Source organism: Pyrus communis, chromosome 1 (assembly GCF_041283825.1).
Source record: "Pyrus communis isolate YQ-2024b chromosome 1, ASM4128382v1, whole genome shotgun sequence".
NCBI classification, from domain to species: domain Eukaryota; kingdom Viridiplantae; phylum Streptophyta; class Magnoliopsida; order Rosales; family Rosaceae; genus Pyrus; species Pyrus communis.
This window is the reverse complement of record NC_142565.1, coordinates 6,311,778-6,337,560: the sequence shown is the minus strand read 5'-3', so window position 1 is coordinate 6,337,560 and position 25,783 is coordinate 6,311,778. Positions and strand designations below refer to the sequence as shown.

Genomic DNA, 25,783 nt, shown 5'->3' with positions numbered 1-25,783 from the left:
TTGTTGTCAAAAAACATGGGTGTTAGGCGAGCTCAGCGCACGCAAAACGAGGTAAACTCAGCTCACGTAGAACGAGGCGAGTTATGGCACGCAAAACAAGGTGGGCTTCTTCACAGAAAACGGGGTGGGATTTTAACATGCAAAACGAGGCAGAATAGGTCGCAGAAATCAAGAACAGTGCTGCGCATGGAAAACAATGTTAGCTCCGTGCACACCAAAACAACACGGGCTCTATGGACGCAAAAAAAGGGGCAGGCTTCTGGCACACAAAATGATGCGGACACCTCACATACAAAACAAGACAAACCAAGGCATACAAGACGAGATGGGTTCCGCACACGTAGAATGAGGCGAAGTTCCGGGTACTTAGAAAACGAGTCTAGCTCCACACATGGAAAAGTTTATTTTGAAGAGTGATTCAAATTCTTGGTAGTTGTGACTTTCTACCACCCCAAAAAATTTGAATCATTTTTGTACAATTTTTTTTAAGTACATCGATATTTTTACACTAAGGGGAGGGGGAGTCCAACTATGCTACATAATGGATCGAATTTGCCATCCACGAAATTCGTACCTAAGACCCCTCACTTCCAAGTGAAGAGAAATACCACCAGATCATAATACTGAGTGGTCATTTTTGTACATTTTGTTAATTGTTCTTTTATTTCTCTTACCATTACAACAAACTATTATATTCATGTTCTTCAAAATATTCTTTTCCGGGCAAAATCTATTATAATTTGTATGTATACACTTGTAATCAATGATTTAAAACTTAATTTAAGGATATTTAAACTTATACTTAAATGAATGCTTGAAATGACTTAGTATTGAGAAAAACGACATTCATGAAATTACGTAGCTCATGAAATAGGCTCTTTTGCTCATATACTTTGTGTTGATAGTTATATGTGTTGAGGTGAGGCTTATACTTAGAATGAAAATCTAGAGCTAACGAGTCAGACATTTAAGTCAAAACATTAAGAAGTTGTCACGTCGACGCAAGTAACGATCAAATTAACCATAATGCGGGAGAATGAAACCGAGGAAGGGGCCCACTCTCTCTATTGAATTCACGTAGCGTAAGCACCATTCTAGCTCCATGTCAAATGGCAAATAGGTGGTGGAAAGGATGAAAATAGGAATTCAAGGGGCAAAAGGGTCAAACCAAATGAGAAAAATGACTGGAGCAGAAAGCGAGGGAGCCCAACACAACCCATTGGACGCGGTCTGAAGTCTTCAACATTTCCATCAAAATCCAACGGCCCAGATTTGAAGTCGGCCTCCCTTCTTATTGTCACTCCACCCTCCTCCTCCTCCTCGCCCACTCTCAAACGCCACTCTGTCTCTCTGTCTCTCTCTCTCGTCGCATTTGCAGAAAAAGGTCAATTTTCCCACCCCTCTTTGTTTATTGCTCTGATTCCTGCTGCTTTAGATCTCTAATTTTTCTTTTGTTTCCTTTTTGTATGATTGTTTTTTGCTTGCATGTGTGTAATTTTTGATGATTTCATTGCTGCATTGTTTGTTCTGGGAGTTTTTGATTTTGGGGTTTGATTGTTGTGGCGTTTGATCGCGTTTCAGATTTGAAAGATTGTTTTTTTTTTTCCGATTTTCCATATGCTGAATGGTGACTTGGGATTTGCCCATTTGCCTTTCGTGACCAACTGATGCGTTATGTTTCATTGAATCATGTCTCACTATGTATATATATACATATATATAATTAGATAGAATCATTGCATAACATCATACGAAAATGGTTAGCAGCAAACGTAAAGTATATGAAAATTTCGGAAACAATGAGCACATAATTACATAATGTGAAATATCATGAATGAACACAAAAAGGCTAACTAGCAGCTGCATTGTTATCCTTTGTATCTTCTTTGATTGTTAATTCGATGGGTGGTTCGAGAGCTCATATAATCTGGTCTTTCTAAGTTTTTCTCCCTGCTCCAAACTTATTGCTGCTTGTTTTGTTTTGCATTGAGAGTTGGTGGTACATATTTCACCTTTGGCCATTGATCCTATTCGGTCTGGATCTTTTTGTTATTGTTTTAGATAAGATTGTTCATTTACTAGTCATGGATACGTACTGACTCCGCTGGGGCATCTTACATAATGCAAACATTCTTTTGAAAAATCATACTTCTGTTTCTGCTGCTGTTTTCTGGCCGGCATTATGTTAAATCATTATGGTGTTTGTGTGTCCTGCTTGTAATCTTGACTCCTTAAATGTCTTTCCATTACTGTTAAGCAATATTTGATTTTATTTCGATGAAACCCTTCTTTAAGTTTGTTTATGTAATAGACTTGTGGTATCTTATGCATGAGCATTTGGGACTTTTTTTTTTTTGCATGGCGTACTGTGTTGTCTGTTCCTTTTCTTTTCATATGAGGCAATTGTAGGCCAAAAAGGGGAGGAAACTGATGTAACTGATTGTGGTATACCTAGCAGGTAGAAGAAGATGGCAGAAGCTGAGGACATTCAACCACTCGTGTGTGATAATGGAACGGGAATGGTCAAGGTATTAAAATATGTTTATATTGGTTTGGCAAGATGCCATTTTAAAATTGATGTGCAGATGGTTTGGATGGGTGTGCCTTTTCTTATCTTTCTTTTCTGGACATTGTATCCTAAAGCTTGTTTTCATGTTACTGTTTAGGCTGGATTTGCTGGAGATGATGCTCCACGAGCTGTGTTCCCTAGCATTGTAGGGCGCCCTCGTCACACTGGTGTCATGGTTGGCATGGGCCAGAAAGATGCTTATGTTGGTGATGAGGCTCAGTCCAAGCGTGGTATATTAACTTTGAAATACCCTATTGAGCATGGTATTGTGAGCAACTGGGATGACATGGAGAAGATTTGGCATCACACCTTCTATAATGAGCTTCGTGTTGCCCCAGAAGAGCACCCGGTCCTTCTAACTGAGGCCCCTCTGAATCCCAAGGCCAATCGTGAGAAGATGACCCAAATAATGTTTGAGACCTTTAACACTCCGGCTATGTATGTGGCAATTCAAGCTGTTCTTTCCCTGTATGCAAGCGGTCGTACAACTGGTAAGCACATTGATTAGTCTTTCCTACTGCGGGTGTTAATTTGAAATTGTGTCCAATTACCGAAGAATGGCATGCATGATTGTTTTGAAATAACTTTTTAATTCAACCCAAATCATTTTATTCTCGTCTCTGCTGATGGGTGTGCTGATTTTACTGTGAAGGTATTGTGCTCGACTCTGGTGATGGTGTAAGCCATACAGTCCCCATTTACGAGGGGTATGCCCTCCCCCATGCCATCCTTCGTCTTGACCTTGCTGGTCGTGACCTCACTGATAGCTTGATGAAAATTCTTACGGAGCGTGGATATTCGTTCACTACCACAGCAGAGCGTGAAATTGTGAGGGACATGAAGGAAAAACTCTCTTACATTGCCCTTGACTATGAGCAGGAGATGGAGACTTCCAAAACCAGCTCTTCAGTTGAGAAGAGCTATGAGTTACCAGATGGGCAGGTCATTACCATTGGTGCAGAGCGGTTCCGATGCCCAGAAGTCCTTTTCCAACCATCAATGATCGGGATGGAAGCAGCAGGCATTCACGAAACCACGTACAACTCCATCATGAAGTGTGATGTTGATATCAGGAAAGACCTGTATGGCAACATTGTACTCTCTGGTGGTTCAACCATGTTCCCAGGCATTGCTGATAGAATGAGCAAGGAAATCACTGCCCTAGCCCCAAGCAGTATGAAGATCAAGGTGGTGGCACCACCCGAGAGGAAATACAGTGTCTGGATAGGAGGCTCCATCTTGGCTTCCCTTAGTACCTTCCAGCAGGTTTGTATTCATTTCTGCACTTTTACATCTTGTTCCAATTTGATCTTGGATGATTACTAATTCGAGCTTTCCGCTTGTTTTCTTGATTGCAGATGTGGATTGCAAAAGCAGAGTACGATGAGTCTGGGCCGTCTATTGTCCATAGGAAATGCTTCTAAATTATAGACAATAGAATCATGGAGAGAATTGTGTCCAACTTTATTATCATTCTATGCTATTCACTTGCTGGTGTTATGACTTTGAGAAGCTTAGGAGTCAGATTTTGAAATGGGTCAATTCTTTCGCTATTATTTGTTTTTATCGCTTTTCTTCGGTTTATTTCTATTCTGGGTTCATAATTCTGCGATTCCTCTTGCCGGTTCGTTGGTTAATATCTTGCAATGATTTTATCTGTTCAAAGTACTCGTGTTTCTGATGATACCACTAGGTTATTGGCCGGATTTACAATCACTGAACATGTATGTATATTCAAACCGTGTGTCGAAAACTTATACAACCAGGTTATGTTATACGCAGCACCGGGGATTTCAAGATTCATTTACAGTAGAAAGAAGGGACTCTGCCGTCTGATGCTCATCCTGGCAAAATGGGTGATTCCCTATGTCAAGGTTCATATCAGGTTTTGAGATGTCGCCGTGATCATCATTCTGCTGCGGTTTCTCCATCTCTTCTTTCATTACAAACTTCTTGTTCGAGCTGAAGACTTGGCTTTCGCGACTTTGATGATCGTTGTAGTGAGAATTACTTCTCTCATATGTTTTAAGAGACGAGCCCTTCAAGCTTGAATCTATGAAAGAAGAACGCTGCAGGCTTAGGCTCCCGAACCCTTCGATTCCACGTGTTAGATTCCGAGCTCTGGCCCTCTCTTCCCTGAAAAACACCTCATCTTCGACAAGTTTTAGTACTCTCTTCGATAACTTCCTGAGGCTCAACCCCCAGTTAAACCTGGATGCAACCGAAAGCACGAACTCAATTAACGATGAATGCGGCTAATAACGAAGGGTTAAGGCAGTAAACATGTTAAATAGTAGGTTATTTATTCTTACCCTTTCTCATCAATATATTGAAACCGTTCCATCTCCTTGATCAGATCTTTATCGTCCTCAAACTCTCCAGCAATTCTCAATGGTCCATGGCATAAAAGGTGTTCCAATAGAATTAGAGCCTTGTAAGAACCTCGCCAATTCTTTCTATTGAAGTTCAACAGCCTGACGTTTGGTAGCAAAAGAAGGGAAGGAACTTGTTAGCTTAATTTAAACCTTGCACTCGAGTTCGATTCCTCCTTTCGTATCAAAAACGAAAAAACTACTCATTAACCATGTTGAAAATCCCCTGTCAGTGAAATTGTCAAAACAAATTACAATATATAATAAATTGTTCTATTTCTAAATACACCGAGGTCTTTTAGGTTAAAACCTCACATCTGTTGAGCTAGTAGGCAGTTAAATTAAGAACAATATCGACGTTGGATAATTAGCACGGCTCTTCAAAATTTTGACAAACCTCTTATGTAGAATGTCCACAATCCTGCAGTAATCATCAACTTCAAAGGCAGCCCTTGATATTACTCCAATGCTACGAGTGTCTGGTGGCCATGGATTTTCATTTGTGGCTTCTTCTGTCATTCTGTGAACGCCTCCCACAAGAACACGAACACCAACTCTCATTAAAATTACAAGTCCCACAACGAAGATTATGAATAATTAAATAGGAAATGAAAATCTAATTTAATCATTTAGTAAACATGATTACATGAAACATAAACGTACAGTTCTGCAGGCGTTGCATCAGTCAGCGCCAAACGAGCGGTTTTCATCTTCTCTTTCAAGAAGGAAGATGCTTGTTTCTTCAGTTCATAGAACAAGGGACTGCTCATCGTTTCTGTTTTTCACGTCGGAAGTCGGAATGATCGACGTGCATGCTTTGGAATGTTTCTGAGGTGATACAGTGTTTGTATATATGGATTGGATTCTGAGCATTGTGTACCTACGTAAGAACTGCAACTACTCCATTTACCACAACAAACCCTAACTGCTCCCTGAAAGTTGTTTTTTGCATATGTAATGAGAAGAATTAGGATAATTTAATTAATTAATAATGCTTTAAGACCAAAATAAAACATTTGAACTTTCAATTTCGTTGGTGAGGAGTGCATTAGAAACTCGTTTAGGTCGACCTCATGCAATACCAAAATGTAGGCCAAGACTCCCATAAATAGGACAATAATACTTGCATTATCATTTGGGGCATGAGCTGATTCCTCCACTTTCAAATAACATAATTTTACCATAAAATTTTCATAATTCAACTTCTTAATTTTCATTCAAAGATGGTCCTTGCAAAAAAAATTTCAAATCTGAGATCGTTTAGTTATCCAAATATATCAATAAATCGAAACGGCTCATTGTTAATAGTTACTTGATACATATACTGTTGATTCATTTGATACATTTGGATGACTAAACTATCTCGGATTCGGATGAGCTTTTAAAGAGATGATCTTCAAACGAAGATTAAGAAATTGAACTGTTCCGCTTACAAAATTTATATAGTGAAGAACGTTATTTGCAAGTGAGGGAATGAGCTTATCCCAAATGATAGAAAGTATTATCCCATAATACTTAGCTTTGACGCCAAAAGTATTCTTTTGTTTTTGGCCTCTGGTTTTGGACCTGGTCGAAGATAGTAGGTAATTGTAAACATTTGCTCCTGTACGTGTAATCCATCGGGAGCTTCTAATCACACTCAACATTTGCTCCTGCGACCGACTTAGTGTGATGATCAATTGATCACCGATGCTGGATGAATATCTCATCCAACGATCCGGACCAATTCCCAAAAGGACTTGGATTACAATTTACTAGCTCCCACTACTCCATGATACAGTGGGCATCTTTAGCTCATGGAACGATCCCTCCACTTCTGTCAGTGGCATGGCATAACTTATGGCCAAAGACACCAGGGAGTCACAGTGCTCGACCTCCAATCAAGCCAGCTTGAAGGTACACAATCTCCCCGCATTGGAACCTTGAGTTTCCTCAGGATATTAATCCTCCAAAACAATAGCTTTACCCACACCATTCCTCAAGAAAGTGGGCGTTTGTTCCGCCTGCAAGAACTACGCTTTTAAAACTCAAGTTCATCGCACCAATTTAGAAAAATTATTTATTGATCACAATAATTTGGAGGACTGCTATCTGAATCAATCAGCAGCCTCTCAACAAAGCTCAGGCGAATGACATTTAAAGGGAATCGGATACGCGGAAGCGTTCCCGTAGAGATCTGAAATCTCATCGACTTGGATGCATTAGGCTTTGAGGCAAACCTATTGAATAGGTAAACAATATAAGCTGCAACACCTGGTGAAGCAGGTACTTTTTGTATTTTTCTTCGTTGAAAGGCTTACGGCCCGCCTTACGGAGACATGAAATGCCTCTACACAAGAGTCCGAATTGATGGATTTGGTGGAATGGATCCAGAGAGGATCCCTTTCCCTGAAAGAGTGCAATAAAACCAACATGGCTAAGCCAGATTATGTTTCAGAAAGTTTTGCAGTCATGACGATTCATAGTCGTAAAAGTAATATATTGTCAACATATAATCCATTGGTTCTTAAATGTACAAGTTTATAACTTTCAAGTGCTGATTAAGAAGGGGACACTATTCTGATGTCGAACCTGTGAAATCTATCGCTAGAAGGAACTAAAGAGTAGTGCCCCAAATGAATTTTCATACTAAAATCCCGTTGTTAGATCACGGCTTTGCCAAAACAGGCTTTGAAGTAAAAACCCTCTATACTTGCTCTCTGCAAAGGCTTTGGAAGGAAAACGAACCACCCGCCTTGTAGTAGTCTAATAAGGAGTATTTGCTTTCCGCTGGCTTTTGATATGTATAACTCGTGTATAATCAGCTGCGAATTTTCCACATGCCGGTTCTATATCCAACAGACATAAGCACAAGCTCCCAAAGCATATTTGGAATGCTCAACAGGTTCACCTTCGATCCAGGAATTTCAGACCAGTTTACAGATATCTCAAGCATTGGAATTTTGAACCATTTGCACAAGTACACTACCTCAACATCAAAGCACCACCTGCAGAAAATCCACAACCAATCAGTAAGAGAGTCTCCAATATCATATAAACACAGAAAATCAGAATATAATAGTCATCCTACAAGCCACTTTGCTAACATAGAACATATCAAAACATCGAACTGATGCATCGATCAGGTTTCATGACTGCCCACCATTACAAAATCCACATGGCGCAAATTCTGCATGCAATTCCTAAAACATGTTACCAAATCCTCTAGAAGGTATTCACCATTCATTCACGCACAATAGGCCAAAATTAAACGAACCTAATCTGGCATACCCGCACGGAAAAGCTCCAAACCTCCTTAGATACAATAAATTGTATATCTGCTACCCTATGAATGCATTTATTATTCTCATCCTGAATACTTCACTATCTTCTAAGCTTTAGTTTTCCTTTTTTAAAAAGATAGAGAAACTATATCGAATGGCCACCTGGAAATCTCAAAGTTCTGAAATATGTCTACTCACAGCCTTCAACTTCCAAACCTGTAAACAGCATAAGCTACAAGGCACTCAATGAATGATAAGTTGGAGCAGTAAAATAATGCTTGTATGTTAATTAGGAAGCAACAGAAGTGAGCATAAACCATTTCAAATTTCCATCTAAAGTGCAGTTCCCAGTTCAAACAGAATGCCATATATACAATCCAATGTGGATTTACCTGTTCAAACGGATGTTAGTGAAAATCTTCCTTGCAGCAGCCCTAGTGAACATCTTAAACCCACACTGTCATGCACAAAGGATACCATGTCAGAATAGCAGTGCCTTATTTAAAATCTAGTAGGCTATCTATGACAAAAGGCAAAAACTAGTAACCATGTGGCGCTGTTCTCAAACTAGAAGAAGAAATAATACAAGAAAAGAGAAACATATATGTAAAACAGAAGAAAAAGTCAGACCTGTGTATCCCGAATTCCAGGACCAGCAGCCAAAAGAACCACAAGATGAAAACCCTTCATTAAAAAATTGCGATACCACTTCCTCTGAAACATTAAGTTAACTGGCTCAGTTACAATATTTTAAGCAACATAAGAATTAAAATTAAATATAGCTGCAAGCTGCAAAAGCAAAACTCAACTGTAGCCAGGGCTTTCCCCTCAAGATGAGCACGAGAACCAAATGCAGCAATGGGGATATCAGATATTCTAAAACTTGAATTACCCGCAGATGAGTCCCTAAACTTATCCTGTTTAGCAACTGCATGAATCTGGAATGAAAAACACAAGGTAGTATGTAGTAGCTTTGTTAGAATTTTTTCACCAACAACTGGAAGCAAATGTCAGATGGTAAAAAGATATCTAGGATGCTCTGGTACAAACCTGTTTTTCAAGTTTTTCTACGTCATTAACCTTGGTTGCTCCATCAGCATCCAGCATTAGAAGTAGCTCACCACGTGAATGTAGCATTCCCTAAACAATGCTTTCACATACGTAAAAAGCTTCAATCAGTTATTGTCACGTGCAAAGGAAAAAATATGGGCTGTTTAATAACATCAGATATGGTTACAAGGGACTGGTTCAGATTACACTCACTTTTCTGATAGCTTCACCTTTTCCATGATTCCTACCAAGAAGGATAATCCTCATATTGTCCACGGTATATTTCTTTATAAATTCAAATGCCACTCTTTTTGTACCATCAACACTTCCATCATCAACAATCACCACCTGCCCAGAAGAACATTTGTTAAGTAAAGCAAAGGCGATGGACAACGAACCAGGCACGTAACTGATTAAGTGTTTAATAATCAGCAACTACTAATACCTAAGCCTTTAGTTAACAATAGTTCACAATTGAAGGTTCGGATATCTAGGTACTTGCTGGGGGTAAAATTATATAAGTGCATCTTATCATTACGCTATCAGCTAGGGTGCTAGATAAACAGCAGTAAAAAACGAATTCAGTTGATCTAGCTAATGAGAGAACCAAGAGAGTACCTCATAAGTAAAAGACTTATCCTTCGCAGCACGCTGTTGAAGATAACTACAAAGTAATATTTAGATATCATTACAATATAATACGATTGATATATCACCAAATTAGAACGGCACAGATCAAGGAAGCAAGGAAAAAACCGAATCAATAATACATTTTGCAGGGGAAGTGAGATGCAATTAGCTAAGCTTCAACTTACTTCATGGTTTCATCAAGTGCTCCGGGAAGCCTAAGCTCCTCATTGAATGCAGGGACAATCAAAGATAAATACTTCTCTGCTGGATCAAATATAGAAGGGCAAGGAACCTAACACAAACGCCCCCAGAAGATTCAGCAACACATCAAACGACCATTTTATAATTGAAATCGAAAAGGGTTGACTTGCATAACCTCTGGGAGCAAAACCCTAATCCCAAAATTTTGCATCATCATCTAACCCACCCCAATTCAAGCGACAAGAATGAACCCTGAACCATGAACCAATTGGATTACTGCAACCTAAATGTACCTGTTTCAACGAATTGGGGTCCTCGAAGATCGCGGGAGCTCCAACATGCCTAACAAATTATAAATTAAATACATCAAATTTAAGTCAAAGAACTAATCTTTTCCAGGGATTAAAGAGGGAGAGAATTGAAGAGTATATAGAAGAACGTACGCGTTGTTGTTTTTTCTGCGATAAGCTTCGAAGAAGACGGCAGAAGCTAAACCTGTGGCGACGACGAGAATGAGGGCGAGCAGGAGCTCCACCATTGTCCATACAATTACAAACTCCATTGTTGTTGTTGGTTTGATTTTTGCAGGTCCAAAAGTGGAGACGGTGGCTGCACTGCTCCTTTCCTTCCGAGTTAATAACGAAGTCCTGCACCTGCAGACTCTCGGCCAATTTTTCGTTTGACGAATGAAACTTAAACTCATATATGCTTAAAGGGATTTAAGCTTAACGAGCCCGTCTAGCTCAGTTGGTAGAGCGCAAGGCTCTTAACCTTGTGGTCGTGGGTTCGAGCCCCACGGTGGGCGTTCTATTTTTTATGTTTCGTTTTTATTGAAATTCTTATTAATTCCATTTGATCGTCGTATCAACAAATAGTATTTATATGCTTAATCTAAAAGTACACATACATTTTTGTCCAATCATGTTCAACGAGATCACCTATCTTCTCTCTTTTTCAGCCATCATGCTAGAAATGATCTAACTCGCATATGTTCTTCCAAAATATTTTTTTTTTTCCCTTCCAAATACTTTTTAACTTCATGTGATTTTGTGACGTTATAAGGTCTAGGTCGTCAACTCACATATATTTTTATCTTTAGATGGTCTAAATGTTGCATTTTTACTGTAACCTACTCGTTGCTTTTGCTCTTTAAGTGATTCCTGAGTAGTCATGACTTTTAGATGCCTGTGAACTATCTTTACAAACTAATCAAGGACTTGCTTTGGCCTTTATATATATGAGCTGGTTTGAGTGCTTTGTTGACTTTTAGAAGCTTGTGAACTAACCCAACAAAATGAGGTCCACCACTCCAAAATGAAGGAGGCAATTGGTTTGTTGGCAATAGCCGTCGGACTGCCCAGGCATGAATTGCCGGATTAGACTGCCAGGCAAGAATTGCCGGGCCTTGAGCTCATTGCCAGTGGTTGACGTCGACGATGACATCACGCAGCAGAGGCGTTCCCCCGCGCCGTGCACCACTAAGCCAAACATATCGTTTTTCCTGGCCCATCAGTTGTTGGATTTCTAATGGTTAGTTGATTTGGACAGTTGGATTTCCAATAGTTAAAAGATTTGTAACTTTTTCTGTAGCTGCCACGTGAAAAAATCTGTGGCATTAAACAACAATAATTTTGAAAATTAACGGCCATGATTAATTCAATGGTAAAAAATCTAAAAAAATCAATTTAAATACTCTATAAATACCTAACCATCTTTTTCATTTCTCACATACTTACACCACAACACAACTCAATATTTAATTTTCAACAATCTTACAAAATTCAACATGCCAACAAACTTACAAAGTTCAATACACGTGGCGCGACGTGGATTGTTGAAAATCTCATAAAAAATCTAAGGCGATAATGACACGTGGAGGATAGGGCTAAGAAAACATAAAAAATATAATATATATATACATATGTATGTGAATAAAAATCATCATTGCCATTTTCCTTTCTCTTTCCAAATGGGTGAACTTGCACAAAGTCAATTACTATTTAGAGTGAATAGTAAGGGCAATTCACTGCCCTTCCCTTGCTCTTGTCCTTGCCCCTAAAATGGGTGGACTTGCTCTAATGTTCCCACAAAAATTAGCACACAAACAGGTAACGAATTACCATTTCTTCTGGTTTTCTTCACATTTCTTTGTTTGTACATGACAGAAAACAAACAGGTAATTACCACTTCTTCTGGTTTTCTTCACAGGTTATCTGTTGTAACTTGTACATGACACAAAACAATTCAGGCTAATTTAGGTCTACCAGTATGAAAACCCCACACGCTTGTCAAGTTTAGATGTTAAAACCACAACAAATAAAGGACCGGCAATAATTTTACCAACCTTTTATAAGTTGGTATTGTTTATTTAATTATTATTATTATTATTATAAACAAAATCATATGGGGAGGGTGGAATTGAAGATATGACATCGACGCTTATGCAACAGAGATAACATTATGATAGTGTTTCAAGTTAAGAAAGTTAAAATACATGACTGACTTACAATGTCATCCCAATGACATCGTCAATATAGATAAGCTTTTTTTTCGATTGCAAAATATGTTTACGTTCTTAACTAAGCTACAAATTCTTTAGGATACAAATTTTTCTGTGGATAATGGAGTATATTTCATGTGACACCATATGACATCATATGCCCTAATTATGAGTCCAACACAAAGGTGGTGTAGCATACTTATTACCCCCACGCATATATGTACATGCAGTCGTATACATAAAGCAGCTCAGTCCAGTCAATTAGTTGGCAACAATGGAGGGGACATAGATGGCCATGATTCCTTCGAAAATAAAGGTCGTTGAGAAAATGGACCTTTTCTCAAGGACTGGTCATGATTAAAGCCACAGGAATTAGAAATTGATTGATTTTAGGCTAAAAAAGAAGCGAGAGGAGAGAAGTTGGCCCTTCAAGTCTTCAACCTTCAAATTCAAACCTTACCCCATTTTAATTGTTTTTTCCATCATGCCAAACGGACCTTTTACTAACCATCCTCATCACTCATCACATCAGTAACATCACATTCACATCAATGATCATTCATGCACCATGTCATGAAACTTATTAATTACTAAATTATTGGTTTTTATTTATTTAAAGGAACCATTTAAGTATAACCTCTCAAGAAATTTTAGCAGTAAATAATAATATAAAAACAGAACTTTTGTTCTAGACCAATGGGCAGGATGTGTGGCTTTGTAGTTTTAGAGAAATTTTTTATTGTGATCGGAATAAGGATGATGTACTAAAAGTTTTTATATAAATAGTGAAAAATTGTATTTTTTAAGTTATTAATTTTTTACCATACATATCTCACCATTTGTATAATAACGCATGATGTACTATCCTGTATTGTGATCATATTGAAAAATCTCTTTTAACTTCAAGGTTTAGTTCACGGGGTTAAAATCTGGGAACAATTTACTAAATAGCTGTGTCAGGATTTAGAATCAGCCATATTTATATAACTAGGGTACTGATGATCGTGCAAACTCTTCAACTAATCCTCCCATAATTTGAGTAAAACTTACCTGCAACAGGTTTCGTTCCCTCACTGAATCTCTTGTTACATTCTCACACCACGTGATGAGAGATGAAAGGAAATGAAATGCGTTGCATGCGAGTTTTTCAGCTTTTTCTCATGTAATTGGAGCTAAATTATGAAATAATAGGACTAAGCACAAAGATGGAACTCATGAACCCACTTGAATTTTAAAATTTTTAATATCAACGAAAAACTGTTGTAAAATCTGTCACTTACCTCTGCTGAATTCAGAATTCTGCGGCAGCATGTGCCATATACTGTGAACACAGATATATGAACATATAGGGAAGCTCAATTCACTGTATATAACAGAATTCCAAATTATTCATACTAAAATACACAATTTGCTTCCAACAAAATTAAACAAAAACAAATCAATATCTTCCACAAATAAACCAATTTTCCCCATCATAATAACAAAACCCAAAAAAAAAAAAAAAAAGGGTCAACAACCCAATTAAGCAAATTAAACCCCTTGTAGAAGATAATAATGTTCATGAAAAAAAAAGTTAAAAATATGAAATATTTCCTAGTGAGCCATGGCCACGGGATGAGCATTTGCATAGCTAATGGATCTCTGGTTAGGCATGGCAAGCATAGCAGTGTGATCCAAGAAATCTTGAAGCGCCACTACAGACTGCAAAATTGTTCTGAGATCATCAGCACTTGAGAAACCCAAGTTTCCAACTTGCCTAACTGCATACACATAAAAGGTAATGCACCCTTTTCTAAATTTAAATCGAGCCATCTCACAACCACTCAGCCCTCTGATGAGCCGCTTGTTCACTTCCCCAAGTGGGATTTCCAGCGGCCAAAGGCGATCCACGGCGGCCTTCATGCCCTCTGTTTCGAAAACGAAGAGAACCACCTTGGACGTCTTGGTGCCGAGGCCTAATGTGAGGGTGTGCCAGGCGTGGTGCGCCAAGATTGTGAAGTTTGTGGGGAGAAAAGCTGTGGTGGAAGGAAACGGAAGCTTATTGTTGCTGGGTTTGCTGGGTGGGAAAGAAAGGAGTTGGAAAAGCTCCAGTGGCCTTGCTCGCCGGATTGTGAAGGATTTGACGACGAACTGGCCTCCAAACCGCAGGCCCTTGACATCAGAGCTTGGCTTGAATGAGAAATCTGAGGCTGTTTTTGTGTTTTGGTCATTTGGGTGTTGATGTTTTTGCTTCTTGTTCTTGTTGTTACTGATCTTCTTCTCTTTCTCTCCCATGGTTTGTTTGTAGAGGAGGAATATTTTGGGTCTTTGGTGGTTGATGCTTGGTGGGTTTTTGTTAGTGTATGATAACTAAACCAATCCAGAGTTTTGGATGGTATACTGTGTTGGAGTTTTTGTGTTTCTTTTTAGTTTTGCTAATCCAATATTATACATAAATGTTATTAGTTTATTTTATTTCAATCAATGGAAAGAATAACGAAATGGGTGATGATGTTGCCACTTCATCTTTTCTCCTATCTGTATCCATGATCCTTTACATTGAGACTCTAAAAATTTCTCGTCCAACTAAGTTTCCACATAATAAATAATTGTTAAATACATGTTTGTCACGTGTTTAAAAAATGTATTGCTCACCTAACGAATAATTTTCACATAGTGAGTTTATGACACAAGAGAATATCCCTTTTATTAAACGAGATTCTTAGGTGACACAGGATAATCAAAATTTGTTTATCACTAGTTGTATACAACTATGTGTTTATTTCTCTCGTTACTTAAACTTCATTTTTTGTCCTATTTGTGTCTTTGATTTTTTACGTGGAGACCCCTTCTAGGGGAGAGGTTCTTGGGTGATGTGGAATAATTATTATTCAAAGTAAATTTGTCATATCACTCAGTTGTATACAACTATGTCTTCTTTTCTCATTACTAAACTATAAAAATTTGTCATATGATGGTTAGGCTTACTTTACATTTTTCTCTAATCATGTACCTGATGAGAGAAATGAAGATACATGTATTTAAAACTTGTGATACAACACAACTTCTCCGAAAAAAGCTTATCCCTTGCTTTCTATATATGTTTGATGATGCCATAAGACATTGTACATGCTTTCTGTAAACGTAAGATGGATAATTTATGTGCACATTCTTTACGGTATTATGTTCATGCAGAGTTGAAATAGGTCAGGTTGGTCCTTGAATTAGATAGGAATTGGCTCACCAAAATAGATGGCATGGGTTTTGGTAAGACACCAAACTGATCTACTTAGATTCAGTTGACTCTCTCTGAACCAAAAGGCTGTTAATCTTGGTCTCCTTTTACCAGAATTCAGAATCATGACATCTGCAACTAAATAGAAGATTTTGGGTTTGTAAATGATGATTAACCTCTCTATGTTTCACATATGAGCTAAGTGAGAGTAGGACCACGTTTTTGAGACCCCCTCCAATCATAATTGCACCCATTTGCTCAAATTCATGTATCATCAATCCCTAATTTCCTGCTAATGCATATGAGATTCACATACATAAATTAACAGTTTTTTTTATTAGGATGTCCATTTTTTAATTAAAGAACAAATTATTAATATCGTGCTGGTAAGGCATCAATAAAGAATGTATCAAAGTGTTATTGATATAAAATTAGTTCTTTAACAAAACAAAGAACGACTGTCTTGCATAGATACTTTCTATACAAATTAGTTCACAATACGACAATCTTAAAAACTTCTGTTAGCATGAGAGGAAGGACTCATACTCAATGGAGAATACTAACCTTAAGTAGTAGAGAGATAAGATATGGTTGCCTCATGCGACTCATCTGATTACAACCCAAAAGTCTTCCGATTAAATTAAAGTGGTTTCCTAGCGACCAAAGTCACCGTTGCCTTCAATCAATTCATGGGAAAGATATGCTAGACTAGAGGTTGTGAGAGTACCAACCAACTAAAGGCAACAACTCTTACAAGATATTCCAACAGGCAGTAAGGGGCCCTAGCATATTTTTTTTTTGGGGAAACTTAATATGAGTCCAATTTTATGAGCCATTATTAGTTATAGTTCAAGTTTATTTAATTTTTAGGTTAGGTCCAGTGATTCATTGTCCACATAAGCTTATTTGTATTCTCTTGCCAAATTTACCCTTAAATTGACCAATTAAGTAATTACTGTTTTTTTAAGTTTGTGATTAATGTTAATCGTATCCTTAATTATAGGATTAGGGATATAAATCTCCTTTTTTGTCTTCTCCTTCCCCAAATCGTTCATTTCTCTTTTCTTGTTTCTCCCTCACAATATCTTTCTCTTCCTCTGTTATTTTTCCCAGTAGTCTTCTACCATAATATTATTCTTTTGCTCCTCCTTTCATAAGGATGATCAATATACATTTGATTGGTTTCTTTTTAAAAAAAAAAAAAATTGTATTAGTCAATCTTGTGTTTTGGGTTCTTCGTCTCATATATATATATATATATATATATATATATATATATATATATATATATTTTAACTTTGAAGTTCTATCGAATTAGCATTTTCTCTAGTGTTTCCTCCCTCAATATCATTTTTCTTCACGATTTTTTTTTGGTTTTTATCTACCTATATCACTTGTCCTTTATTTATTTATTTATCTTTTTATATTATATTGTGCCTGTATCATGAATTGTATTTATCTACCTATATATTACATATTTTGTTGATAATCTATATAAGATTAATTGTGTTTATCTACCTATATTTCACAAATTAACTGTGTTATCTACCTATACAATAGGTATTGTTCATAGTCTATCTGTATCATAGATTATTTTGTATTATCTATCTATACAATAGGTTTTTGTTCATAGGCTACCTCTATCATAGATTCTACCTACATCACAAATTTTTTATCTACCTCTAGCAATGTTTCTTTTAATTTTTGATAAACTTATAAGATTTGTAATAATGTCTTTTTAATTAAAAAACGGGTAAATAAAGGTATTTGAAGATTCAAATTTTAAAAATTCAAATTTAAAGAATTAAAAAAAAAAATTCCAGGGGCAAAATAGGTGTAATAGAAAATGAAATAAAATTGGACCCAATTCAAAAACAGCTGAATTTTTTGGACCTGAATCAAAGTGCCCCTTTTTTTTTTAAGGGTTTGTCATTTGAAGCACGACAAAGAGTACAAAACGTGTATAAATATTTACAAAAAAAAAACAAAAAAAAAAAAAAGAAATCAAAAGTTAAATGGGAGTCTATCTGTCAATGGTGCATCAACTTTTTAAACAAAGAAAAAGATAAAAAGATAAAGAGCATATAAGAATGAACGTTGAGGTAATGATTTTCACTCTCGGTTTTTTTTACCAGTGAATATATTGAGATTTTATGGGTTAAAGTTGATCCTTCGATTCATGTATACAAAGTATATATGCGACTCACATTAATTATCACTCTATTAATATAATTTCAATGATAGCTCATTTACTCTCACATCTAAAGGTGCAAGTTGAATTTGATTCTAATACTAATCGAAAATTTCTATTTCGAGCCCCAACATTTCCTATTCAGAAAATTTTTGAAGAATTAAATGACAATTGGAATGTACTTATCCTATTCGAAGCATGCTCTATTGTCATATCATGTTTATTGTATATTTAGTTATACTTTATTTGTCACATTCCGATCCGGGCCCCACCACATCCCGGGTTCGACTCCACCGTAGCACGATATTGTCCGCTTTGGGCCCCGACCACGCTCTCACGGTTTTGTTTTTGGGAACTCACACGAGAACTTCCTAGTGGATCACCCATCATAGGATTGCTCTCGTACGAACTCACTTAACTTAGGAGTTCCTACGGAACGCGAAGCCAGTGAGCTCCCAAAAGGCCTCGTGCTAGGTAGAGATGAGAATATACATATAAGGCTGGGCGATGTGAGAAGTTACAATTCATCCCCCTTAGGGGCCCGACATCCTCGTCGGCACACTTCCGGGCAGGGATTGGTTTTAATACCAAATTATCACATCTCGACCCGGGCTCCCACCACATCCTGGGCTCTACTCTACCGTAGCACGATATTGTTCGCTTTGAGCCCCGACCACGCCCTCACGGTTTTATTTTTGGGAACTCACACGAGAACTTCCCAATGGGTCACCTATTCTGGGATTGCTCTTGTGCGAACTCGCTTAACTTCAGAGTTCCTACGGAACGCAAAACCAGTGAGCTCCCAAAAAGCCTCGTGCTAAGTAGAGATGAGAATATACATATAAGACTTACAGGATCCACTTTCCTGAGCGATGTGGGATGTTACATTATTACGTATTTTATATATTTAATTATATTAATATACATAAAATGAAGAATATAATTAAACATATTATTTTATTTTGCCTAATATAATTATGTCATACACCCACATAACAGCCTACAAATATCAAAAAATCACATAAAAAATATTGAATGGTTCATAGATACATAAACATATGAAAATTTTCAAAGTGTTGCAAAATGTGGTAGATCTGAATTATGTTCCCAAAATTCAGAGATAAAACCGATTCGAAATTTCTGATAAATTCTGATACTCCAAAATTTTGAAACTGGAACTAATACTTGATTTCGAAACTTTTTTGGATTGGCATTGGAATGCTTGTTTCCGATCTGATACATCAAAAACCACCCCTACTCACAACGATATGAAAACTCAAATTCTTGTTCTCTCTCGAAATGAAATATAAGAAAGATTATTATGACTGGATAAAAATGTGTAAGGAATATAACAAAATAGGAATACTACATCCAAATTTTCGTTGCGTGCACATAAAATACCCGTGATGAAATTATTTTGCATGATTATTTATATTCTTTTTTTTCCAAATTAATGTATGTGAAGAAACAATACATGTTATACCATAAGATTGTGTACTGGAGATCCTCATAGTTTTATTTTATTTGGTAAATCAATTGCAAGAGTACTACACCAGCTATGAGCGTATATATATCCTGTGGAAGAGAAATGATGAGAGGCATGCAGTTAACAATCGTAACAAAGTCATCTCAGATTAATTGAGACTTACAAAAGAAGCATTTTATGTCTTCACTCGCTTAAAGGACAAGAAACCAACCAATAATAGTAACAATCAATCCAGAAAACAACTGGCCACTTACATATAAACTGTTCATTAATGTAGCGCCGATGTAGCCTGAAAATTCATGTATGCAACTTTTTATCTGACTTTATGTTAGGTTAGATTTCCATCCTTCGATGTCAGTCTTTCTACGTCGGCAACATGGAGAAGAAATTTGAAAGCAATAATTCAGTTAAAGGTAATTAATGAGTTTGTATGATTCATATAAACACACTATACAGAGACAAAACTATAGTCTGCAGGTTGGATGTCGTTATCAGGGGGCCCTTAGGTTTGTAAGCTATATGTTATCTTTACTCATATTAACTATCATTTTCTGCATGATAATTCAAATTTAAAACTCTCTTCCCGAAACCCTACTTCATATCATTCCCAAAATAACTGATATTATATTTTCTTTTTGTTGCTTTTGGTCCCAATGTTGTCACAGCCCAAAGACAAATCTAGTAGCAATAGTCTAGGCCTGGCTTCACCAGCCCTATTCTTAAGAATACGATTTGAGGACTGGATTTGGCACAGCCCAAAATGCGTTTTGTTGCTTTACTTGAGTTTGAAGTTGTCAAGGTTTGAGGCAGATTTGTAAGAAGTAACCCTTGATTGCTTTATGTTCATTGTTTTCTAATATAAAGTACGGAAAGAGGGAGATGAGCTATTTGGTGATCCCTTCTCGGTGTAGGGTTGGTCACGCTTTAGTAATGGCTAGATAATGTATGTAGTTTTGTCTACGAAAAATGACTTTATGCGGCCTCATTCCTCGGCGATAACTGGTTGTAGCTGACAATATGAATATGTTGCATCTATTATCTTTGTAACAGATTTGTGTTGATGGCTTTTGTGGTAATCGTTTAGGGGTTTCTTCAAGTTGTTAGTTCAAACATATTCTTTCCTAATCAATTTCTTGGCCATTGAAACAATGCCCCAAATTGGAAAAAATCATATCTTCCGTTGCTCAAATCATCTCCTCAAGCTCAGCCGCTCAAGCGTTGTATTTACAAGAGCCGCGGCTTGGGTCAGTGGTGATGATTTGTCCGGACCCAGAGAAATCACAGTTAAAGTCATGAAGGCCGTTAGCCTGGTAGTAAGTATTCATGAGGTAAGACGCACGGGGCCTAACGTTGTTATCGAAGCAAGCGCCGCCAGGCTGAACGGACTTGCAGTCAACGCCGGTGCCGCAGACGTAGTCAATGTTTGATTGCAATACTTGGTCCGTGGCTCCTGGTTTTGCCACGCACCACTTCTTGCCGCTGTTGTTGCCTCCTGCTGCCGGTGTTGCTGGTTTTGCTGGTTTGGCAGGCTTTCCCTGTTTCCCGCTTTTTGGTGCAGCTGGTGTAGAAGGTTGTGTTGGAATTTTCATTGTTGGTTCAGGAGTTGCACCACCCTAAATCATACAACAATTTAGTATGCATAATACATTATTATGGTAATAATAATATTGTCAATGTAGACATGAATTAAGCCACATTATTAAGAAAATATGTAGTTCTATTATACTCAAGTTCAAACTTCTATTCGAATGTCGATTTGTTAAAGCATGAGTGCAGGTTGACTATTCAATTTGGTTAATTTGTACCCAATTAAAGAACATGAAGTAACTAAAATTTTACGTTTACTATTCAGTTGACAACGTTTCATTTGTTTCTTATCTTGATTCATTAAATTACAAATTTACATAAAAAATCAAACCAAAAACTGAAGTCATCGGTTCACTTTACACATTATTTAGTCATAGCAATTCAATTCAATAAATTGGATGAATTTGCAATTATTATTTTTGTGAACTGTATTATTTTTCATCTTCATTAGTGAGGCGCAGAAATATTCCATGTCACATTACTTAATAAGGTAACAAAAGTGAAAGGGAAAATCACAAGACGATTAATCAAGAACCATTACCAACCTGTTGATTGCGCATAACCCCAGCATTGTAAACCGGAGTCATGTCCGGTTTGAACAGCCCCCAGTTCTTCTCTGCGGCGGGACCGGGTTTCTGGTTCTCATTGAACAAAGCAAAGATGTAAGTCTCGAATTTCCGGTTCGGCATCAATGGCGTACCCTTCCCAGACTCAACATGCTTGATCAAGTTCCCGTTGTAGTCCACAGCGTTCTGAACCGAGCAAACCGGGAACTCGCAAGCCGAAGGCCAACCGGTCTCGGCTGCAATCAAGTTCACGTCACTGAACCCGATTGCCTTGGCAGCTGAGTAAACCGCGTCCAGCAACCCATCGAACATGTTAGTGTAAAACTTGCCGGTGAATTTATCGTGCACTCCCTCGTTTGGTCCGAAAAGAGCGTAGTTCTCCCTTTCGGGTGACCACCCGAAGTACGGATACGGATTGACCATGAAAGGCGATTTGGTTTGGCTACAGAACCGGAGCATTTGGGTCAGAATTGGAATCACTTCCGGTCTGAACCTGCCCATGCTGGGGGGTTCGGAGGCCAACATGATTCCGAGCGAGTGAGGGGTGGAGACTTTGACGTCTTTAATCCCCTCGAGGACCAAAGCGTTGTTCAAAGTCTTCATGGCAGGGACGAGGCTCGACTTGAGAGCATCGTCCCCCCAGTGAAGGACCTCGTTTCCCATGCCAATGTACTTGATTTTGCTTGCAGGGTAAAACGGCTTGACGTGATCAATGATCCAAAGGCGAGCAGTGCGGAGCTTGGTGAGGCTTGGGATCTCGCTGTTGGGGACGGTGATAGTCAAGGAGATGTTGGAGTTGGCGAAGGCCTTGATGATGTCGGGGTTGGCGTCGAAGATTTTGACGGCGTCGATGTTGGTTTGTGTTTTGAGGAAGTTGGCGACTTGGGCCGGGGGCGGGAGGTTGTCGGCGAGAGTACCGTAGTTTACGCCGATGGAGTAGGCAGTGGCGGCGAGCTGAACGAGGAGGAGAAGGGAGAGGAGAAGCTTGGTGGTAGCCATGGTTGTTTTTCTTTTCATTTTTGTGGTGGTGTTTTGGGAGAAGTTAGATTTTCTCCTTTTCCTTTGTGGGATTGGGGAGTCGGCGGTCAAGTATTTATAGTGGGGAAGGGGAAAGAAACCGAGGCTAGGAAATAAGAAGATAATGGACAATGGGATTGTGACCTGTAGTTCGTCAAATATCAATTTCATTTGTGATTTCTATTCACTGCTAAATCCTGTTGAATTTTCTTGATGTATGCTTAATTATGAGGTTGAACTTGATCTCTTTATTACACATCAAAACCTTAAAATAACTACCTTAAGACGAATAGATTATCTATATGGACATGTTATCACGTGGAAATAACAAAACACTGTTGCTAGTTTAATCAGAAGTGTGTGTCCATATTTCAACGTGTTCATTGAGAACTTTATCTCTTTATTCCACACGTTTAAAATTAAAACATAGTGAACAAAGCATCTTCAAAATTCGATGTTCCAAAATATCCAAAGTGTGAACCGAACCAAACTTTTTGGAATTAATGTTAAGGAGACTAAACTTATAAATAAAATTTTGTAAACTAAATAACATAAAAGTTGATGATTGGATTATTAGTAAACGTTGATAAACGTACTCATTTTCTATTGGTAACAAATTATTTGGCTTGCAAATTTGGTCTACAAATTTAATATCTATAACATTCCTCAACCTTTTGACCTAATTTTCCTGAGTAGCCACCGTGTCCACAAAAATAATTGTCTAAATGATACAAAAATAATTGTTTAAAAGCTAAGGAAACTAAATTTTTTGAACTAAATTTACAAACTAAATGATATGTCATTAATAAAAAGTAAACGCATTAATGAACACTTAAATAATAATCCAATTATCAACTCCTATGTCATTTAATTTACAAAATTTAATTTAAAATTTTAGTCTCTCTATCTTTACCCTTACGCACACTGATTTTGTTGTCTTTTTTGTTTTCTTCTTTTTTTTCCTGGAAGGCAATAAACTGACATGTTCGAGTATCTTTGCGCGGTTTGTAACTTATGTAAAAAACGAGAGGCTGAGGATTAATGTCCAAGAACACACAGGTCGGCACGCATTTAGCACACCAAGAATGCAAAGCACCTACTCTTATTATTTTTCTGCAAGGCAAATTAGGGTTTAATAATTTTCTAGCCCGAATTGCGATGACTCTGGTTGTCTATATGGTTTTTGGTTTTAATTCAATGCTAGCTTTGAGAAATAAGAGCAATATAGTTTTATTGAACGAAAAGAAATAGGATGTTCAAGGAAATTTAAGTCAAAAAAGAAATAAACTGTGATTAACACCAAGTTTAAGCAGTTGCATGCACATATATTTTAATTGGTCGAGTTCATTCTTCTTAAAGAATATGCCAAATGGTTGACATGCAAACTATTCAACTTGTTTTCACTTAGATTGTGACTATGGTGAATTTGGTGTGTTTGACACCACATAAATCACATGTACACAAATTATGTCAGAAAGGAGTTTATACCTTGTACATATACTTGAATGATAAGGCATTTGCCTCTTTTAAAAATGGAACAACGAGATTGTTAGTGCAAAACGTCTAGCTTGGTGTTTTCTTTGTTTTCTGGAAGGCGCTGGATCACATATAGGTTGATTGGTTGTCTGTATTTTCTGTTTTGTCTAGCTCTATGATATATATTTCACACAGCATATCGTTTAAAGATGTAGTTTTTGGTTTTTGATAGTCACATTTGAATTTTGTAATATCTTATGTATTGAGGCTAAAAAATGTCACATGCAAACTCAATTAAATTTCAAGGCCCGATTGTGATACAAGTTCCAAGTCAAGCCTAAATGCATGCAAATGTGTGGAACCTAGAAAGGAAAATATTTGCAACCATGTCACGCTGTGATAAATAAACCAGACGTTTGTATAAGTTACGGCATGCCCATACAAATCCATGCATATTCATCATGACAAGCTCTATCACACTAACTACATACTATTCACGCTAAAATGAGCTCAAGTGACACGTTGGGGCTTGCCTAGTGAATTGTGGTGTGGATGATTACAAAAATTTATCGGGCCTACAAGGAGTCAAGATTATGGAAGACTTTGGGATGCTTGAGAGCCCAAAGATCCAGGCTCACAATCTTTGAAGTTCACATATGTGAGTTTGAGAGAGACTAGACCTAGTTTTTCCTTTTCCCTAGTAAGCCAACCAAGTCAGGAAAAAAAAAAAAAAAAAAAAAAAAAACCAAACTCAAGGTCTTAAGTTCACGTGAAAGCCCAACAGAGCCCGCATATAATGAAGAGTGATGTAGACTTTTGCATCCTAGCTCAGGCAAAAGAATGATGAATGAAAGCCATGAGACACGTTACTAGAATTAACTCATGTGGAAGCCATTACACAAAATATGTATATTTATGAATAGTAATGTCACATTTCAAAACGCGTCTCACATCTGTTTGAGTTAATTTGTAAAGATTCCTTTTGATATCGTGCAATTAATATAAAGATAAGAATGTACAATTGTTAAATGGGTTTGAAGGACAGAAGGCAAACAAGGCATATCACACTTAAAGGCGCACACAGTTTTGTGCACATAGTTTTGCACACAGAGTTTTACGCCCACCGTATTTTCAAAATTGATGTTCAAGATCCTTCCACTTCATCTATAAAAATAACCCAAGACAAGTGTATTTCGTATGTGTTTACAAACAAGATAGACTATATTGATTTTTAATTTCTTTAGGTTTTTATTTACATCAAGAACATGATGCAAGGTTTTGAGACATCTGATGACCATGGTGAAGGGGAATGTGATGAGGGCTTTGGAGAATTTGACTTGTACGCATTTTTTAATGATCGAATCAATGATTTACCAGATGTACATATCACCATCATCATAGGCTGCTAAGGACTTCAAGTCTTCACCCAGGAAAAAGAGTGAGAAAAAAAAAAAAAAAGAAGCTTGAAGTCACGGGCCGGAAATGGCATACAACGTTGCTCAAGCTCAAGTTGAATATCAATTTGAAAACAACTGCTTGTCGCCAATGTCATTGGCGACAGCACAAATTTTTGAAGCTAAGGAGACTCTGAGGGCAAGGAGGCGTGGGGCAAAGCCCTTTACGTCGACCCTCCATGACAACACCAATGCTAAATACAGCTG

At 37.5% G+C, this 25,783-nt stretch overlaps 5 protein-coding genes and 1 non-coding gene across 8 annotated transcripts; 2 read left to right on the top strand and 4 right to left on the bottom strand.

Moving 5' to 3' along the window:
• Positions 1-1,164: 1,164 nt before the first annotated feature.
• On the top strand, positions 1,165-4,135 carry LOC137719983 (actin-1). Its single transcript, XM_068458970.2, has 5 exons — positions 1,165-1,384; positions 2,459-2,528; positions 2,667-3,060; positions 3,222-3,835; positions 3,928-4,135. Exons 2-5 carry the CDS (start codon positions 2,469-2,471, stop codon positions 3,991-3,993), a joined length of 1,134 nt encoding a protein of 377 aa, XP_068315071.1. The 5' UTR covers positions 1,165-1,384; positions 2,459-2,468; the 3' UTR covers positions 3,994-4,135.
• A 140-nt stretch (positions 4,136-4,275) lies between these two features.
• LOC137719699 (epsin-3-like) lies at positions 4,276-5,857 on the bottom strand. Its single transcript, XM_068458742.2, has 4 exons — positions 5,605-5,857; positions 5,339-5,461; positions 4,882-5,043; positions 4,276-4,780 (listed from the first exon to the last, which is right to left on the bottom strand). Exons 1-4 carry the CDS (start codon positions 5,709-5,711, stop codon positions 4,363-4,365), a joined length of 810 nt encoding a protein of 269 aa, XP_068314843.2. The 5' UTR covers positions 5,712-5,857; the 3' UTR covers positions 4,276-4,362.
• Positions 5,858-7,399: 1,542 nt separating this feature from the next.
• LOC137720812 (uncharacterized) lies at positions 7,400-10,966 on the bottom strand. Of its 3 annotated transcripts, none has more exons than XM_068459920.2 (11): positions 10,529-10,966; positions 10,379-10,427; positions 10,070-10,176; positions 9,873-9,918; positions 9,468-9,602; positions 9,255-9,344; positions 9,014-9,142; positions 8,835-8,918; positions 8,597-8,661; positions 8,367-8,436; positions 7,400-7,928 (listed from the first exon to the last, which is right to left on the bottom strand). In XM_068459920.2, the coding sequence occupies exons 1-10, from the start codon at positions 10,786-10,788 to the stop codon at positions 8,376-8,378; spliced, it is 1,026 nt and encodes a 341-aa protein (XP_068316021.2). In that variant the 5' UTR covers positions 10,789-10,966; the 3' UTR covers positions 7,400-7,928; positions 8,367-8,375. The 3 variants fall into 3 exon arrangements, with proteins under 3 accessions (XP_068316021.2, XP_068316022.2, XP_068316020.2); XM_068459921.2 differs by having other exon boundaries at positions 8,367-8,420; XM_068459919.2 differs by lacking the exon at positions 8,367-8,436.
• Positions 10,818-10,890, top strand: TRNAK-CUU (transfer RNA lysine (anticodon CUU)). The gene has a single exon. It is a non-coding gene; the product is annotated as a tRNA-Lys (tRNA).
• Positions 10,967-13,923: 2,957 nt separating the features above from the next.
• Positions 13,924-15,082, bottom strand: LOC137719391 (uncharacterized). The gene has a single exon (XM_068458432.2). The coding sequence runs from the start codon at positions 14,857-14,859 to the stop codon at positions 14,179-14,181; it is 681 nt and encodes a 226-aa protein (XP_068314533.1). The 5' UTR covers positions 14,860-15,082; the 3' UTR covers positions 13,924-14,178.
• Positions 15,083-20,482: 5,400 nt separating this feature from the next.
• Positions 20,483-22,775, bottom strand: LOC137719486 (glucan endo-1,3-beta-glucosidase-like). Its single transcript, XM_068458526.2, has 2 exons — positions 21,609-22,775; positions 20,483-21,089 (listed from the first exon to the last, which is right to left on the bottom strand). Exons 1-2 carry the CDS (start codon positions 22,644-22,646, stop codon positions 20,688-20,690), a joined length of 1,440 nt encoding a protein of 479 aa, XP_068314627.2. The 5' UTR covers positions 22,647-22,775; the 3' UTR covers positions 20,483-20,687.
• Positions 22,776-25,783: the final 3,008 nt, after the last annotated feature.